General features: G+C 45.7%; 3 protein-coding genes across 3 annotated transcripts; 2 read left to right on the top strand and 1 right to left on the bottom strand.

Annotated features, from left to right (window-relative positions):
* The first annotated feature begins 2341 nt into the window (after positions 1–2341).
* Positions 2342–6021, top strand: LOC112895327 (26S proteasome non-ATPase regulatory subunit 14 homolog). The gene is made up of 6 exons (XM_025963274.1): positions 2342–2583; positions 2691–2868; positions 3966–4047; positions 5014–5190; positions 5274–5441; positions 5559–6021. Exons 1-6 carry the CDS (start codon positions 2457–2459, stop codon positions 5748–5750), a joined length of 924 nt encoding a protein of 307 aa, XP_025819059.1. The 5' UTR covers positions 2342–2456; the 3' UTR covers positions 5751–6021.
* Positions 6022–12919: 6898 nt separating this feature from the next.
* On the bottom strand, positions 12920–15081 carry LOC112892746. The gene is made up of 2 exons (XM_025959869.1): positions 14922–15081; positions 12920–13530 (listed from the first exon to the last, which is right to left on the bottom strand). The coding sequence occupies exons 1-2, from the start codon at positions 15079–15081 to the stop codon at positions 12920–12922; spliced, it is 771 nt and encodes a 256-aa protein (XP_025815654.1).
* A 1051-nt stretch (positions 15082–16132) lies between these two features.
* On the top strand, positions 16133–17198 carry LOC112894344 (protein SRC2 homolog). Its single transcript, XM_025962017.1, has one exon. The coding sequence runs from the start codon at positions 16163–16165 to the stop codon at positions 16937–16939; it is 777 nt and encodes a 258-aa protein (XP_025817802.1). The 5' UTR covers positions 16133–16162; the 3' UTR covers positions 16940–17198.
* The last annotated feature ends 293 nt before the right edge of the window (positions 17199–17491 follow it).

Below are 17491 nucleotides of genomic sequence, written 5' to 3'. Positions count from 1 at the left end.
TACAATGTCACTGCTGCAGTACAACGCGCCTTTCATTTGCTTTACATAGTGTTTGGATCTAAAGTGCAAAAGGGCAAAATGGCAAAAATTTTGCCATTTGCCAAAAGTGGCAAAAGTTTTGCCATTAGGGATGTTTGGATCCAAATGGCAAAAGCTTTGGCAAAAGCTCATTTAAACCTTTTATAAAGTCGCGCGCCGGGCGGCGGGGTCGGGCGGCGGAGGGGGGGGGGCCGGGCGGCGGGATCGGGCGCCGGGCGGCGAATGTCGGGTGGATGCAGGATCGGGCGGGATGCGAGATAGGGTTGCTGTTTCCTTTTGCTATCTATTTTTGCTGTTTCCTTTTGCTATCTATTTTTGCTGTTTTCTTTTTGCCATAGGGTGTTTGGATCCAAATAGAAAAAAAAGCAAATTTTTACTATTTACTTTTTTACCAAAGGATCCAAACATACCCTTAATTTTTTGAAGAGAAACCAAGATGAAACAATCTTCGCCGTGCCTTTTTTTATTATTAGGATGCATGTCGATAAGTCTGCAGCGATGTTGAAGTGACGGCTCGATCCGTCGCGACTTGCGAGGAGCTCGAGAGGATCAGAACTCAAAAGATCACCGACGGATTTAGGCTTGCGACGCCTAGCCTAGCCGTGCCAACCCTAGTTATTTCCTGGCCGCTGACGCGCCGCCGCTGCCGTCGCAGTCAGCGAGAGTCTAGCTCGTCAGCGTCGACGTGCCGCGGCGTCGCAGCGCGCGACCAAACGACGAGCTGGCGCCCGGCGGGGGGCCGTACTGCTCGGGAAAGCTGGCACACATGCGCGCAGGCAGCTAGCGGCCACGGGAGCCTGGATATGGACACCTCGGTAGGCGCCCATGGCCAGTTTTGTTCCTGCACGCAGCACGCTGGAAAGGATCAATCCTACCGGATGTAGGCTCCCTGTTCCAGCCACAGAAATTTTTGTGGCCAGGTCCAGCACGCTGGAAAGCATGCTCAGCACGCGGTGGAAATGTGGAATGAATTCGAAACCCTACCCACCACGGAAGGAAGAGGAACAAAACGAGGCACCAATCGCGCGCGCGCGTTAGAAATCAAAAGGGCCACCTATCGAGACCCGCCGCACGCGTGTAGAACGATACGGCGCGGTGTGCAAACTGACGAACCAGCTCTTGAGTTAGTTTGCCAGATGCCGCTGTCTAATATGTTCGCTGAACCTAAACCTAACTCAGCCGACATCGTCATGCTCGCTCACGAAAAATAGCAGCACTATGTGCTGCCGGCGTAGTGGCCAAACACATCACCTTTTTCCTACGGCGCTTTGGACCTGCAATTTCGTCACTAGTGGCAGGGAGAAAACGGCAGCTCAGTAGTAAAATATCTCTCTTTCAGACACTGCGATTTGACAAGAACCAATATATAATATACTCTCTCAGTTTTAAATTATAATTTGTTTTGATATTTTTTAGGTACATATATTTTGCTACGTTGTAATCTGGGATGGAGATAATACCGACGATGATAACGAGAAGAAATAGTTCTTCAAAATAAAAGTAAAGAGAAGAAACTGAAGAAAAATGATAAGGGAGGATGAATCAGCCGACCGTGAGAGCATGCATATCCGTTCGCATCGAGAAGGACGCCCATTTGGCACAACACTGGTGCGGCGCTCACCTTTTTATTTAGTGTGTGCGTGCGTGTGGATGGGATAACGTAAAGTTAGGCGGCTGCTATGCGGTGACATGGTGTAAAGGAGGAAAAGGGAAAACGATCAGACATGCCATCTGGTTTTCAGATAATTGGCGAGCTAAGAACGTTGCCGTGTCTCCCCAATAATGCCATGTTACGAACGACCAAAAGAGTTCCAGAATTGCCTCTACCACAAAGTTCCAGATTGCTTGGACCGAAGGGGGGAAATACAAACAAAGCTCCAGGTTGGAAGCTTTCCTTTTATTTTGAGTGGAGGTTGGTAGCTTGCTTTTTTGATCGAGGTAGGATATGATCGAGCTTGCGGTTTTTTTTAAAAAAAGAAGAAGCTCAAAGCTGGTTGCAAACAACCATCATATCAAACTTGAATCATCCTGCATTCCTGCTCTTAAAAAAAAACATGCTGGCATCACAGGAAATCTTGCTCTTGGACTTGTAGGACGGGCCGAGAAGCCCAACAGTGCAGCATCCGTGAGATAGGGCCGGTATAGCCGGGCAAATGTGAGGCCCAGTTGTAGGGCACCCCGGATTAGCTGCTTCCAATTCAATCCAGCCCACCGGACTCCGAAACTGGCCCAGCCGCGCCCGATCCGGTCCCGGGCACAAGCCGTGCGGTCGAAGAAAGAAATCAAAAGCGGCGGCCGAGATCGGAAGCGAAACCCCAAAGATTTTCTCACTAGTCGCAACCCGCAAGCAGATCGAACGAACCCAGCAGAAGCGAGAGCAGAGCGAGGCAAGGCGGGTCGACGCGGCGGAACCGGCGATGGAGCGGCTGCAGCGGATCTTCGGCGCCTCCGGGATGGGGCAGCCGCCGACGGACTCGCCGCTGCTCGACTCCTCCGAGCAGGTCTACATCTCCTCCCTCGCGCTCCTCAAGATGCTCAAGCACGGTGCGTGGATCCCCCCCCCCCCACACACACCTCCCCTGGAACCTAGGGTTAGGGTTCGTCTCCGGTTTTTTCCCCCTCTTGGGCCTGACGCGCGGTTCCGGTCGCAGGGAGGGCCGGCGTGCCCATGGAGGTCATGGGCCTCATGCTCGGCGAGTTCGTCGACGACTACACCGTCAGGGTCGTCGACGTCTTCGCCATGCCACAGAGCGGGACCGGGGTCAGCGTCGAGGCTGTCGACCACGTCTTCCAGACGAACATGCTTGACATGCTCAAGCAGACCGGCAGGTACGGTACTCCTTATGATTTTCTGAATGGATCTGCAGTGTATGGTTTGCTTAAATTAGTCGATAAAATTGGGTAGGACCATGCTTGGGACTGCACCAAGGTTAACCAGATATGCGTCTATTGGTTGTTCCCTATTTGGATTCATGCGAGGTTGTTTTGCTGGTAGTGCATAATAATTTTGAAAGTATCACCTGTATTGTAGCTCCTTATAAGGATTATAAGGAGGATAGGAAAATTTTCAGGATAACAATTGGCATGGGCAATGCATTATTCATAGTTATTTGGCAAGTACAAGTTCTGAATTTCTGTAGGCAGCAGTAAATCCTCATACTAAATAGTCCCAAAAGAATGATTTTACTTTTTTTTTCCGATAATAAGGAATGATTTTACTTTGGTTGTTGCTTAGCACAATGGAAATTGATAACTTACTGAATTCATTTGTTTCTGATGTAAATATAGAGTAGATGATGTATATATCTTGATGTCTTGTTTAACCATGTAATCTTGTTCATTACAAGCTAATCCCTCTGATCATAATCCTTCTAAATCTTCACCCCAGAGCTTCACTAGAGTTAACGGACCCTGCAGTGATTTTCTTGGTACACATTATTTGTGGTCACATCTTTAGTTTTTTCCCCATATTGTTAAGATGCATAAATAGCTTTATGAAATAATCAGACAAATACTGTGTAAACATAACAGATCTTTTTGTTCATTCAAAGTTGCTTGCACATATGGGCCTAAAGGAAGTTATTTGCAAATATTTTTTGGAAGTTGCCATCTCATCCATGGCTTACTTTGTAACTTTTAAATGGAAAGTCTGTTATGCTATAACCTGCTTGAGTCTTAGAATTATTATAACCAGCTAAATTTGTCACCGACTTTCTTGATACATCAATTGCACACCTACCTTTTTTAATTACGCAAACTGGGGAAGGGTGTTGTGGCACATATAGGTCCAACATCTTATATATCATAAATTTTGAACAACAATGCTGGCCATATGTACATAAATGTTTTTTTCTTTGGTCAATTTACTCAATATTGTTGCTTTTATTCAGACAATTATGTTGACATTTTCTTTTTACCTTTTACAGACCAGAAATGGTTGTAGGATGGTATCACTCACATCCTGGCTTCGGTTGCTGGCTCTCTGGAGTTGATATCAATACTCAACAGGTCTATGCATATTCGACCTTTCTTCTATGCAAAAGAGGGGGGGGGGGTGTCTTTTCGCTTACCCTGACAAAATGAGATAACTGTTGCAGTCCCACTCTACTTTATGCCATGTCATTAAATACTGATAGAATATATATATATAGGAAAAATCCATTCTACACGTGCTTGTAGCTACTCCTACATGTGTATCTTATGATGTAGGGTGTATCTGACCCAACGAAAGGTATGTATGAGGTGTATGTGATCATACTAGACCATCTGTGATGGTATATACTTTAGTTATGTGATTATACATAGAGTACGTGGACATACTCAATTTTATATACTAGTATTACGGTATAATAATATATATTTAAAAAATAGGGATGCTTTTGAAAATTTGTATATATCCCTTTGAATTTTCTTAGAATAAGTATATAAACATACTCAAAGTGATAAATGAGTATGTGAATCTACGCACGATGGTATACTGATGGTGAGAGTAGCTACACGCAAGTGTAGATAAAACTCATCCTATATATATATATATATATATATATATATATATATATATATATATATATATATATATAATAAACTAATTGATCAACTGGAGGTAGTAGCTTTTCTTTTGCTTCTATTTTCTTAACGTTTCCATTTCACTACCTTCATTGTGAAAGTTTCATGTCTCTTCGAAAGTTGTCACTGGACCCTGTTGTCATTAAGTAGCATTCTATGTGTGCTATACATGTTTTCTTTAAAGAAAAAAACTGGGGCATTGGCTAATATGATCTCAACTCGAGTTTTTCTTCTATTAGCTAGCTTTTGTACTTCTTGCATACTTTTTTTATATCTTATTCCATCTCCATGATCTGGAGATAGGAATTCACAGGTAATGATATAATAAGTTTGCATGGTGCTGAACACTTTGCAATTTCACTCGCACCAAAGTACTCAGTGCCTAAAATTTTCCATATAAATGTGCAGAGTTTTGAAGCTTTGAATCCCAGGGCTGTTGCTGTTGTGATAGATCCCATCCAGAGTGTGAAGGGGAAGGTGGTTATTGATGCATTCCGCCTCATTAATCCTCAGACCATGATGCTTGGCCAGGAGCCACGGCAGACGACATCAAATGTTGGGCACCTAAATAAGCCATCTATCCAGGTAAATATAAATAATATAGTGTTAATATGGATTTGATTTGTTCCTTTCTTATAACTAATTTGATCATATTTGTGTTTTTTTAGGCTCTTATCCATGGACTGAACAGACACTACTACTCAATTGCAATCAATTACAGAAAAAACGAGCTTGAGGAGAAAATGTTGTTGAACTTGCACAAGAAGAAATGGACTGATGGACTAATTTTGAAGAGGTTTGACACACACTCGAAAACCAACGAGCAGACTGTCCAGGTGTGTTTAGCAGCTTCCATCAGTTGTATGGAGACATTTTTTCTTCTGTTGGTGCTTCATACTTGATTATATTTTTTTTGGTTACTTATTATCCACAATGTGTACTCTCTTGTCCAGGAAATGCTGAACCTAGCCATCAAGTACAACAAGGCAGTGCAAGAGGAGGATGAGCTGCCACCTGAGAAACTTGCCATAGCGAATGTGGGTCGGCAGGACGCAAAGAAGCATTTGGAAGAGCATGTGTCGAATTTGATGTCGTCAAACATAGTTCAGACCCTAGGAACCATGCTTGACACGGTTGTCTTTTAGCCTACGACTATTGTTGTTCCAAACAATCTACACATACCCATTTTATTGAAGCCCTTGACACATGGAATGAGCTTGACGCCAGATACATTTTGGTTCTATGGTTTGTTTATGAATGCATTCTTCTGTAGCTTGCTGCTGTTAAACTTCTTGCTTTTTTCTACCAAAGCTTTAGGCTATTCTAATTATGTTTAAGCTGATGTATCAAGTAGGATGCCATTGTTCTTGGGAGACTTCTATAATGGGATTATGACCTGTGGTGTGGGCTGCGACAGATTGCTTGTTCAATTTTGATACTAGATGGACTGACACCAGGTTTCTCATGTTCTAACTTATGATTTGCTTTGCCGACTACGAGAACTTGAGTGATCTCGCAAGCAACTCAATTTGACGCTGATTATTGATACGGGATAATGACCCCACGTATAGCTAACATACACGTCGATCCACCTTGGAGATTACTCACCGCCGGCCGTAAGACGACACAAATACTCCTGGTTCGACCTCACCAGATCATCTGTTGCTGCCGCCTTTCGTTGTCCTCCTCTTCGCTCACCTCCTGATTGGTAGCAGGTATTTTTCCCGGGAATTTCACTGCTTGTAGCGTTGCCAAACCAGGAGTATTTGCAGCTTAATCGCTGTACTATTATAGTATTCTACTGCAGTTGATATTTCTCTGCTTTGAAAGAACATTAGGCTATCGCCTGTCTAGGCAGAGCAAAGGCACCGGGCGAATCTGCATTTATATTTAATAAATAAATATTGATTTTTGCTCCCATGATCCTTTTTATGAAAAATGCACGGATCTTAAAGCAAGAAAATAATTAATTAAATGTTTTCCTAAATAATTTGGCCTGGCGTCTGGGCCCAGCCCAGCTCGCGCTCAGCCCGTTCCCAGCCCATGCCCAGTGACTTGAAACAGTATGATCTGTTTTTCTCGGCCGATGCAACTTCCGATCCGTTTTCCCGCCTCATTTCATCGAGACAGCCTCACATCGGCACGCCTGAACTGCATTTCAGTGTACGCTAAGCGTCTGAAATTCCACTAAACACAGGTTCCAAGCCAATCGATGGAAACCGCGAGCAGAAACAAAGTTTGGGACTTGACTCATTATTTGTGACCCAGAAAATTTGCCCTATGAGCTGCTAATCTATCAAATTCAGCGATCCATCCCCACCGCCCTTGGTCATGTTCGGTAGCGCCGCCGCCGTTCTCCATCCCAGCCGCTCAACACAGAAAATGAAACGCCAACCGCAAGAGGGGATGGATTTCAGGCTACCACCCTCGATCCGGTCGGGGGGCGCAACAGCCATCGTCAATCCCTGGCGCTGCTACTTTCCATCCGCTTGGCACTCGGCACAAGCAAATGAAATGCTAGATCGCATCGAGAGGAGGACATCCAAACACAAAAAAGAGAGGTGGGCATGGACCGGGCACGGGTAGCAGGGACGGGCCCAGACAAGACCAGGATGAATATACTTGATAAAAAGATTAGTCACTAATTTCTTTGCTTTTAGATTCATGCGCAGTTTTTACAGGAAAGACCACCGGAGCATAACTCATGAAATAAAAATATTTCATGTACTCACTCCGTAACAAAACAAGGGCACTTCTAGAGTTAGGGTGCGGAGATCAATGCTAGTTAAAAAATTATATATATACACACCTCTATAAAGATGTAATCATTGCACTTTGGAAGAAGAGAAAGTAGAAAAGGAGTTAAGTTATCCCATGTACATTTATTTTGAAATAAATTTTGAACTCTAGAAATGTATTTATTTTGGGACGGAGGGAACTACTTGAGAAAGACCGACCAACCAGGTTTATCTTTTTTTATACTTAAACATGGTTCGTCCAATGACTACTCTTGGTGCGTTGAGTTAGTCTTGATCTGGATCTGGATGTTATCTGGATGTCGCCACAAGCTCACAACAACGACCTGAAAACCAACCAGAAGAATTTAACGAATCAATAGTTTGCACCTCTACATAAGGGGTCAGCATCGGAGGAGAAGTGGACTTACAACTTACGTAGCTCACATGATGTAGGTGAGGGCAGTCCCTATCACGAACATAGCATGAGGCCTCCGATGCAAAACAATGCAGAACAGACATAGGTGAACTGTGGTGGAGGCAACGAGAAAGAACACGCCACGTGTTGCCTCGGCCACCACCAGTGGGACAGCGATGCTATATCACTCCACAAGACTAGAGACATCATTCCAAAGGTGGTGGCCAAGGGCGGATTGGGGGTGCAGGGGGCCGGAGCCCCCCCCCCCCCCCCACACACACACACAAAACGCAATCCACATTTGCCTCTTGCAGCGAGATGCCCTGAAACAAGAACTCCTAAAGTTACCAATACAGTCACCAGAGTGTACATGGATCCAAAATCTCCGGGTCTCTCCACTTGGACATTGTGGTACGTGGGAGGGAGTTTCTGACTTCTGAGGATTTTGTTAGGATGTGTTTTTGGTGACAAGTGTTGTCAGACTCGTTATTCTATACATAGATGAGGATGGGACTCGGTCATCCGTCTAGCTGAGCCAGTTCGGCCGGCTGAACCATAGAGAGACGACACTCGCCTAATAAAATTTAATGCTATCTACATGGCCGATCCGGGCCACCTTCTAAGAGGCATGCAAGCTAATAGTAACAGTCCATGTAATCCATCGTGGTGTTACTAGGAGGGGGAGGGGGGCAAACAAAGCCAATGCGAAATAGCTAGCTAGCTAACTAGATGGGATACTCGATGCACGCTAGGTTCCATCGGCGTATCTCTAACTCTCACATGCGTGCTGTTCCCTTCCTATCTGAACACTCGATTTACAGATGGTCAGATTAGAATCTGACGGTGCATTGCTATGGCACTTGAATTAAATGTGATTCAGAATCAAAGTGTTGTTTTTTTAGTTTTCTAAAGGTGATGACGTAATATAAACATCGACATCAAACGCAGATATTGATTCGTGATGTGATATCACGGGTCGCCAGTGTGTGTGTGTCTGTGGGGGGGGGGAGGGGGGGCGCATGGCCGGGGTTTGTTTTCGCATATCTAACTATTTGTTTTTGGCAGCCCTTTCAGTTTTTTGCGAGACCTTCCAACAGTTCCAAGACCATACTATTCATTTGTCTCATCACCTTTCGAATTATTTTGCAAGATTCCTCCTGATTTCTATTTGTTTTGCAGTAGTGTTTCTTAATTATTTTTGTAAGTGTTATTTGTTGTTGTATGTCTTTTTTATATGTTTCATTCATTTGCATTTATATTAGGTTTTTATGTTTCCGAAGTAGTTTCTTTTTTCGACGTACGATAGGACCCATGATTCTGAGTCTCTTTTGGCATGAGATTGATATTGTCTTAAATTTTTGAGACCCAAAAGAAAGTTGTTGCAGCTAATTCACCATGTTACAGATAGTTAATTTTTTGCTACAAATGTTAATAAGCATGAATCTCGTGGTGGATTTCTATGGTGCTCGATCATATGGGCAATTTTAGGGGTGAGAATGTGCTTTCTTAGAAAATATGACATTTCCTCTGGATATATGATATTTAGGACAAACCAATTAGTTAGCTTTTAAAAATAAACTTCGTTAACTTGACATACACGTTGTATATTAAAAAATGGAGTATATATTTCCTCAGATTTTTTGTTGGCGGGATTGCTAGGCCAAATTGCTGGCCTTTGCTCTGCCTGGAGCACTGCATTGAGAAGGAAGGAGATTTATTTGGTGAATATAAACAATTTTTTGGGCGACTAACGAGTGCCAGCGGATAGCTCGGATAGGATATGTGTAGGCACTGGGCACTGCTAACAATGATCAGAGATGATCGGACCATAGATGAGGACGACTACTTCAAGCTGAACTAACAAACCAAAAATCCCAATCGCTACTACTGGTCAGCCACGGGAGCGCTTGTGGCGCCTCTGGTACACCGTGCCGACCATAACAGTAGGGTTCATTAAGAAACCAATATAATGAATGATTAGGAAAACTGGTACATCTATCCATGTGCATCAGCAAGCTGGAAGGCACATCTCATGTTTCATAAATATGAGTCCTAGAAAAATTTCAAATCTCAATTCGTAAACGCATGCACGTGCCATCAGATCCGTGCGCGTTTGACGGATGAGATCTAGATCACAGAACGCAAAAATTAAGTTCAAACTTCTCGCATGAGTGCCATATATTGCCTATTCAACAGTAAGGCCTGGAATAATTGTGGATAGATTAGTAAAATGCATGAAAGACTATTCTCCCCAAGTTCAAAATACATATTTTAACCTATGCTTCCACTATATATCTTCGAAATACATGTCGTTCTATAACCTCTACACATCCTTTATCTAACAATACTTCTAGGCAATTTTAATCCATCCTTGCCTTCTTCACCTACATTAGTTTCATCATCATTAACTATTAACTTATTATTGCCTGCATGTCTTTCTTCAAGTGGACTGCACCTAAGCAATCATGCATGCATCAATTATTTGACACTTTTCCAAAGGATATAGTGAGGGTAATTTTGAACCTAAAGAACAAACAGTCACATGCATACTCCCTCCGTCGACAAATATAAGCATTTTAGGGCATCAAAACGGTCTCCGATATGCTATTTTGATCAATAATATTTAAAATAAATATTTCAAACATAAAGAGCTATATGATAGGGTTTCATGATGAATCTAGTAACATTATTTTTATATTGCGAATCTTTTTTTTCTTAACTAATAGTCAAAGCCAAAAATGTTTGATTTAATAAAAACCAAAAATGCATATGTTTGTGGATAGGGAGAGTATGTAATTTGCGTATCTTAAATATTTGTAACTCATTCTAGGTTTATGCCTGTGCATTGCTATGGGTGGAAAAAATACATTCAATGCAATACACTAAGCACGAGCAACATGTTGTTGATCTTAGCAACATAACCCACAAAATCAACTTTCAAATAATAGTTTGAAAGTACGAGCAATGCACTAAGGTACACCTTGGCATCCAAATCCAAGCAAGTACATTTTATATCTTGCTTGTGATGTGGCTAAGATATTATTTAACGCTTGCATGAAATAGTTTCCGATATGCATTCACTTCGGGCGACGATACGTTGATCACAAAATTCTACCGCAATGTTTGGCCATCTTTTGCATAAGTCGGGTATATATGATAATATTTCATATGTGATGGGGAGTATTATGTCTTGAAAATCGTATATGACCTTAGAACAAAGTATCATATTCAATGTACAGAGTGGCGTGCCTTCAACACTATTCCCAGGGACATGTATCATAGAAGGACACTACCGGAAAAAAGATCTTTGCCGAGTGTTAATTATTTTGCCGAGTGTTTTTTTTCGGGCACTCGGCAAATAGCGTCTTTGCCGAGTGCCGAAAACGACACTCGACAAAGACATCTTTGCCGAGTTGCCGAGTGCCTTTTTCAGGCACTCGGCAAAGATAATTTTTAAATCATATTTTGAAGTAGTAAATTAATTCAAATAAAAATATTTTCAACTACAAAGTTGTATAACTCATCAAGATGCACAATTCTTGTTTTGGACATTTCTTCATTTGATAAAATAAATATAAATTTGTTCACAAAACATATATATCTCTCTCGTAGTCTATGAAACTGTAACAGAGATATATAAGATTTGCGAACAATATTAGAATTATCATGTCAGATGAAGAAATGACAAAACAATCAAAATAAACTTTGTAGCTCTTGAGAAGTTATAAGATTTTACATTTGCCAACATTTTAATTTGAAGTCATCTTATCAACAAAAACTACATCTGAATATAGAAAATTTAAAATTCGAATTTTGCAAATAATCTTGAATGGAAAAACCATCAAAATTAAAGTTGTAGATCTCAAAAAGTTATGAAAGTTTGTAGTTGATAACTTTTTTATTTGAAATCATTGTGTCATATTAAAATACGTTCGAAGTTTTCAAATTTGAAATTCAAATTTTGTAAACAATCTCGGATGAAGAAACTACCAAAATAAAAGTTGTAGATCTCGAAAAGTTATGCCACTTTGTAGTTAACAACTTTTTCATTTGAATTTAGTTACTATCTCAAACAAACAATTTACACTCGGTTAATTATAATACGTGGAGAATAAAAACGTAACGTAGACACATGTGGTTCAATGGTGCAGTGGTAGAGGGAGTTGTTTGTGTGCAGGAGGTCGTGAGTTCGAATCCTATCATTGACTACTTATGGAAAATTGCTGAAAAAATTGCTGAAAAAATGTGCAACCCATTAGATGGGTCACTAGCTGGCTGTGCATGCCTCCCCTAATAAATTTTTATTTTCCTGTTTCATCTTTTGGATTTATTTTCTGATTTACATTTTGCCGGCAAAGCCCCTGAATCCGGTAGTGCGAGGTAGCCAGTTAAATACATGTGTCAAGATTAATTGTCAACTATTATTTTACAAAATCATAGATATTATTACTTTATTTTATGGTGATTGAAATTAAGTTATCCTTACGTGTCCTCTGCGATATAATCCACACTTTTAGCTAAACACACGAAAATATTCTCGACCCACTTAGGGATAAGTTCGCTTATGGGATAAGTTCGCTTATGGCACCAAAATACTTTGGGTAATATTTAGGATTGTGCACACATACTTCTTGTATGACGTGTCTTTACACCAATTCGAAGTAGCTTTCGAGTCAATCTAGCTAAGTCTTTTGTCCTCATGGTTGAGCTAAAATAGCATAAAGTTTGTAGATTATATCCATGACATTAGAAATTGCAAAACAATATATATGTTAGGATATAAAAAAGTGCCAGAAAAACAAAGAGAAGCAGCCTTACAAATTTGAAATATGTGGGTCGTAGTTCATAAATCATAATCGGCCATTCTTCAATTTTTCAGCCAATTCTTTAACCTTGGGTTTATTACGGAATTTGGCATATCGTGCAATGTCATACAACTGCAGGAAACAAATCCTAAGAATCATGAGCAACACTACTTAGGGTCCCTTTGGTTCAGCTGTGAATCTTAGATTCACGTTCCAAAAATCAGATTCCTAACCAAAGGGTTCCCTCGAACGAATCGATTCTCGTAAATCGACCGATTCCGGCTAGTGTAAAGTGAAATCGGAGCGCACCCCAGATTTCACCGCTTCTCAGCGGTATTTACCCGCACTGTCATCCGTTATGCGATCGAATCGTTTTCTTTCTTTTCTATCTCCTTCCTGCCGCACGACACACAGGCCGGGACCAGCGCCGCCCGGCGTCCGCTGCCCGCCCCCCCCCCCCGCCCCGCGTTCGCGCGCGCCCCCATCTTCGACGACCCCGACCTCCGCGCCGGCCGGCCGCCGCCGCGACAGACGACACGTTCGGCCTCGGCCACGATGCGGATCGGGAAGAGCGCGCCACAGATTGCCCTGGGGTCGTCGGAGAAGAGGAGGTCGAAGGCGCCAGCCGAGAAGAGCAGGCAGTGCGGGTCCCCGCGGCGAACAAGAAGGGGGAACTCGACGAGGTCCACCCCTGCGACTTCCCGCACGCCCGCAGAGCGGAACGCGTGGACGGTGTGGCCGGCGCCAGCGGCGATGCAGAGGACGCGGGAGTGGGCATCGAGGAGGCCCAGACCATGGAGCTGGGACAAGGCTGACGCGGACAGGACCGCGGTGCGGCGTCTCCATCGCTGAGTCGCGCGGAACTTCGCGAGGCGGCGGTCCGGTGGGACCACGCGGCGGGAGGCGGAATCGCAGGAGGTGAGTGGGTAGGGGGCGAGCGAGAGGGTGAGCTCCAGGGAGTGCCGCGCTGGAAAGAGGCAGAGCGTGGCAATGGTAGCCAGCGCGACAGAAACGCCCGTCGCTGGCCCGATTCGCGTGGATTCGCGCCGCCGCACACGTGGGGAGGACGTGGCTCGGCGCTGGGGGAGAAGCTTGCCATTTCTTGAGGACGTTCGGGAAAGCACGGGAAGCGACTACAAAAGGAAAGGGAAAAAAGAGAAAGAGAGAGTGTTGGAGGAAAATGTCCAGCCGGGTGGCGGAATGCACCCGCCTAATCCTAGTTTAGGAAGAGTTTGGGGGAGACCTAGGAACGCTTGATCAAAGGGTGGATGAACACGGGAAAGACATAAGGATTTAGAGTGGTTCGGGCCACCGGAGCGTAATACCCTACGTCCACTTGTGTGTTGTATTGCTTGAGCAAGCTTAGGAAAGCTTTCTGTGTGTCCAAGAGAGCTTGTGTTCTAACGAGTGCACTCTCCCTTTTGTAGACAAAAGGGGGGTGCATACACTGAGCGGGTCCCCGACAGGTGGGCCCGGCAGACAGGTGAATATGAGAGATATGGAGATCTTTCTCTCCAGCTCTTCCCTGTAGTCTTCTCGATCGAGAAGTTGATATGCGTATCCACAGCCAGGATATGGTCATGTGCCGCCTTACCGGCACAGTACCTGTTGTCAGTGTTACGCTCAGTGGAAGTCGTGCTATCGCTGTTGGGTCAGTACCCTCTGACGGGCGAAGGGGCTGCGCTGACCCGCCGCGCCGTCGCCTTCACGCACACTGTGGCAGTGCACGCCTCGGCTCTCCTGCAGCAGACCATCATCACCCCTTGCTCACGCGCGCGGCGCTGTGAGTTGACTGTACGCCACCTACCTGAGCACGGTGCACAGTGATGCGACGCGCCGCCTTGAAAACAGGCGGGCTTACCGTGGTGTAAGCATACTTGCCCAGTGTGTCACTGGGCTGGCCTTGCCGTGTTCTGGGCGCGCGCAGCCCACCTACCCGTATTTAATGCGGTAGCTGGGCTGGTGTCCCACGGAGGGCCTTCTGCCACGGGCACGTGGCAGGGTTGGCCCCGCAGTCGCCTCCTTGGCAGCTTGAGGTGGCAGGTGGCGGCACCGGACACCTTCCCTGGGGGAAGCGAGGTCCGGGCCCCCGAGGCCAGTCCGGACAGACAGGCCCGCAGGGGTCTGGCCCCCAAATGTGGCGGCGCCGGACCCCCCTGGGCGTGGAGGCCATACCAGAGCACCCTGCTCTTGCCGGTACGTGGAGGCGCCGGGCCTATAAGAGCACGGGGAGGTCCGGAGACCATGATCCCAGCTGTCAGGCCCGGGCCGCACACCTCATCACCCAAAGGGCAAGGGCGAGGTCACGGATAACCTTGCGCCCATCTGGTTGGACACTCTGTCAGTCGACTTACTGACAGACGTGGCCCGCGGAGAGGCAGATCTCCTCGCAGCGGATTACCACGACCTTCTGGTCGTTGAGCAGCTCCTTGGCAATGATTGATAAAAGGCGGCCAAGCATGTGGTGGCGCGCGTCCACCACGATGAGCTTGGCGCACGCGCCGGAGCTTGACACCATCGCGCCCTTACCTGTGAGGCGGCAACGGCGCTCTAAGGGTTTGGAGATGGTAGAGGCGGATTGTGCGCTCTAAGGGTTTGGAGCTGGACACCCTAGTAAGAGGTACCTATATCCGTATGTACCGACAGAGAGGGAAAAATATAAGAAAGAAGACAAGAAAAATGAAAAGAAAAAAAGGAAATAAGATGAAAGTAATACAGTGAGGATTTGTTTGTTTTTCCTTTGGATTTATACATATATCATTTTGTATGAATTATGTGAGATCCTTTTCTATTTTTATGAGCTATATGTGTCAAACATTAAGAAAAATGAATTTTTCCTTCTCAAAATGGTCATCTACATGTTCATCCGGTTAATTAGCATATAAACAATCGTATTGGGCCTTAGGGGCATAGGTGACATTTGTTACATAAATCCACAGCTGACAGCTGTTTCAGCCAAACAGTTTTCAGCTTTCCCACAGCTGCCAGCTTAAAGCAACTTTCCCACCGCTCACAGCAGAAATCAGATTTTCAGGAATCCACAGCTGAACCAAACACACCCTTACTATAGTAATATATTCAGAAGAAAACTAAGCAAGGCAGTATATTGTATTATGATAATATATTTATCGACCTGAGCAAGGCAGTATATTATATTATGATAATATATTTATCGACCAACCCAGATATAAGCGTAAATCCATATTATGTTTAGAAATCCTAGATTTGGAATATTTTAAACTTTTGTACTCTTTGTCTATGCACGAAGACGGATACCTATATTGAAAAAACTAACGGACATGGGTTCATCTATTTGTAATGACGATTAGGGTTCCTTAACCCTAAAGATATGTTGTATGGTAGGAAGCTTCGCGCCTAAGTTCTCTTGTTGCGACCAAGCATACGAAAACCAGAATATGCTGCATTATCACTGCTAATAAATCGTAGAAAGTCAGAAGCTTAAATCTTTTTGTAAAGCATAAAATAACAAGTAGGCGTACACACGCAACATCCTCGCGCGCCTATTTAAAACCCATCCCACTCTCTCTGATCGCCATCCCTAGACGCAAGCGATAGACCAATCTGCTAGCAAAGCTCCCATGGGTTCCCGCTACGAGGTGGAGGTCACCGTGGGCTCCGGGCAGGACCTCAAGAACGTCAACTGGCGCAACGGCGACCTCAAGCCCTACGTCGTGCTCTGGGTCGACGACGGTCCCAAGTGCTCCACCGGCGTCGACAACCACGACGGCGAGAACCCCGAGTGGCGGGACGAGAAGCTCGTCGTCCGGCTGCCGCCCTCTGCCACCCGCCTCGAGGACGCCGTCCTCCACGTCGACGTCGTCCACGCCAACGCCGCCGCGGGGACCAAGCCGCTGGTGGGGTCCGCGCGCCTCCCGCTCCGCGACGTCCTCGACGGCGCCGGAATCGGGAGCAAGGTCTCCCGCACGCTCCGCCTGAAGAGGCCCTCAGGCCGGCCGCAGGGGAAGCTCGACATCCGCGTCGCCGTCCGCGAGGCCGCGCGGTACCACGATCCGAGCCCGTACCCGGCTCCATACGGCCATCCGGCCGGCAGCGGCTCTAAAGACCCCTACCACGCCGCCCCGCCGCCGCCGCCCTACTACGGCCAGCCGCCGGTGGGGTACCCGGCGTACGGCGCTCCTTCTGCTCCAGCGTACGCGGCCGCGGCGCCGGTGGTTGTTGTCCCTGCGGCGGCGGCCGCTGCTCAACAGAAGGGCAGCAACAAGATGGGGATGGGAACAGGTCTGGCGGTGGGTGCGGCCGCCGGGGTGCTAGGCGGGTTGGCGATTGCCGGAGGAGCTAGCTATCTGGGGGAAAGGTTCGATCACGATTGCTGCGACAGCGACGACGACTATTAGAACAGCGATGGAAGGCGACGGCCGGCCGGTGGCGTGGCATGGCCCATGCCAAGGAACGATCGGACAATAGGTCGAGAAGGGATTGAAATAAGTGAGACTCCAAAGCAAAATGAATCAAAAATTTCAACTATAGCGTTCTGTTCATCCGCAGCCTTTTTTGTATTTTAATTTGTTTGCTTGTAGTACAATTTGAATTGAATCACCTCAAAAGTTTTCCTTTTTTTGGCTTTCAATCTAACTTCTGCCTAGTTTTGACTTTTGAGGGAAATGCTAATTTCAGACCGCGGGCACGCGTGCACGCCCTCGCCTGCGCACATCCTTCAGTCCAACGGGCAGCAACGAATCCCATACCGTGCAGGCCCTCACCCTAATCCCCTTCCAAACTGACGCCGCCGCTGCAGGCTGCAGCGTGCAACCTCTCCTCTTTCCTAGCGACGTGAGGACAAATCGCACCATCGCTCCGGTGGCTAATGGCCGACGGCCGGCGACGAGGTGAGTCGCGCCTCCACCTCTTTTGGATTGAGGCATGCATGACCCCGGTTAGGATGCTAT

The sequence above is a fragment of the Panicum hallii genome, chromosome 5 (assembly GCF_002211085.1).
Source record: "Panicum hallii strain FIL2 chromosome 5, PHallii_v3.1, whole genome shotgun sequence".
Taxonomy (NCBI): domain Eukaryota; kingdom Viridiplantae; phylum Streptophyta; class Magnoliopsida; order Poales; family Poaceae; genus Panicum; species Panicum hallii.
Note: the sequence above shows the minus strand (reverse complement) of the source record. Positions and strands in the feature narration are given on the sequence as shown.

Coding starts and splice junctions, on each gene's coding strand:
- LOC112894344 (XM_025962017.1), top strand. CDS start 16,163: ATGGGTTCCCGCTACGAGGTGGAGGTCACCGTGGGCTCCGGGCAGGAC.
- LOC112892746 (XM_025959869.1), bottom strand. CDS start 15,081: ATGGTGTCAAGCTCCGGCGCGTGCGCCAAGCTCATCGTGGTGGACGCG. Junction 13,531..14,921: donor CCTCTCCGCGGGCCACGTCT/GTCAGTAAGTCG, acceptor GCCTCTTTCCAG/CGCGGCACTCCCTGGAGCTC.
- LOC112895327 (XM_025963274.1), top strand. CDS start 2,457: ATGGAGCGGCTGCAGCGGATCTTCGGCGCCTCCGGGATGGGGCAGCCG. Junction 2,584..2,690: donor CCTCAAGATGCTCAAGCACG/GTGCGTGGATCC, acceptor TTCCGGTCGCAG/GGAGGGCCGGCGTGCCCATG. Junction 5,191..5,273: donor TAAATAAGCCATCTATCCAG/GTAAATATAAAT, acceptor GTGTTTTTTTAG/GCTCTTATCCATGGACTGAA.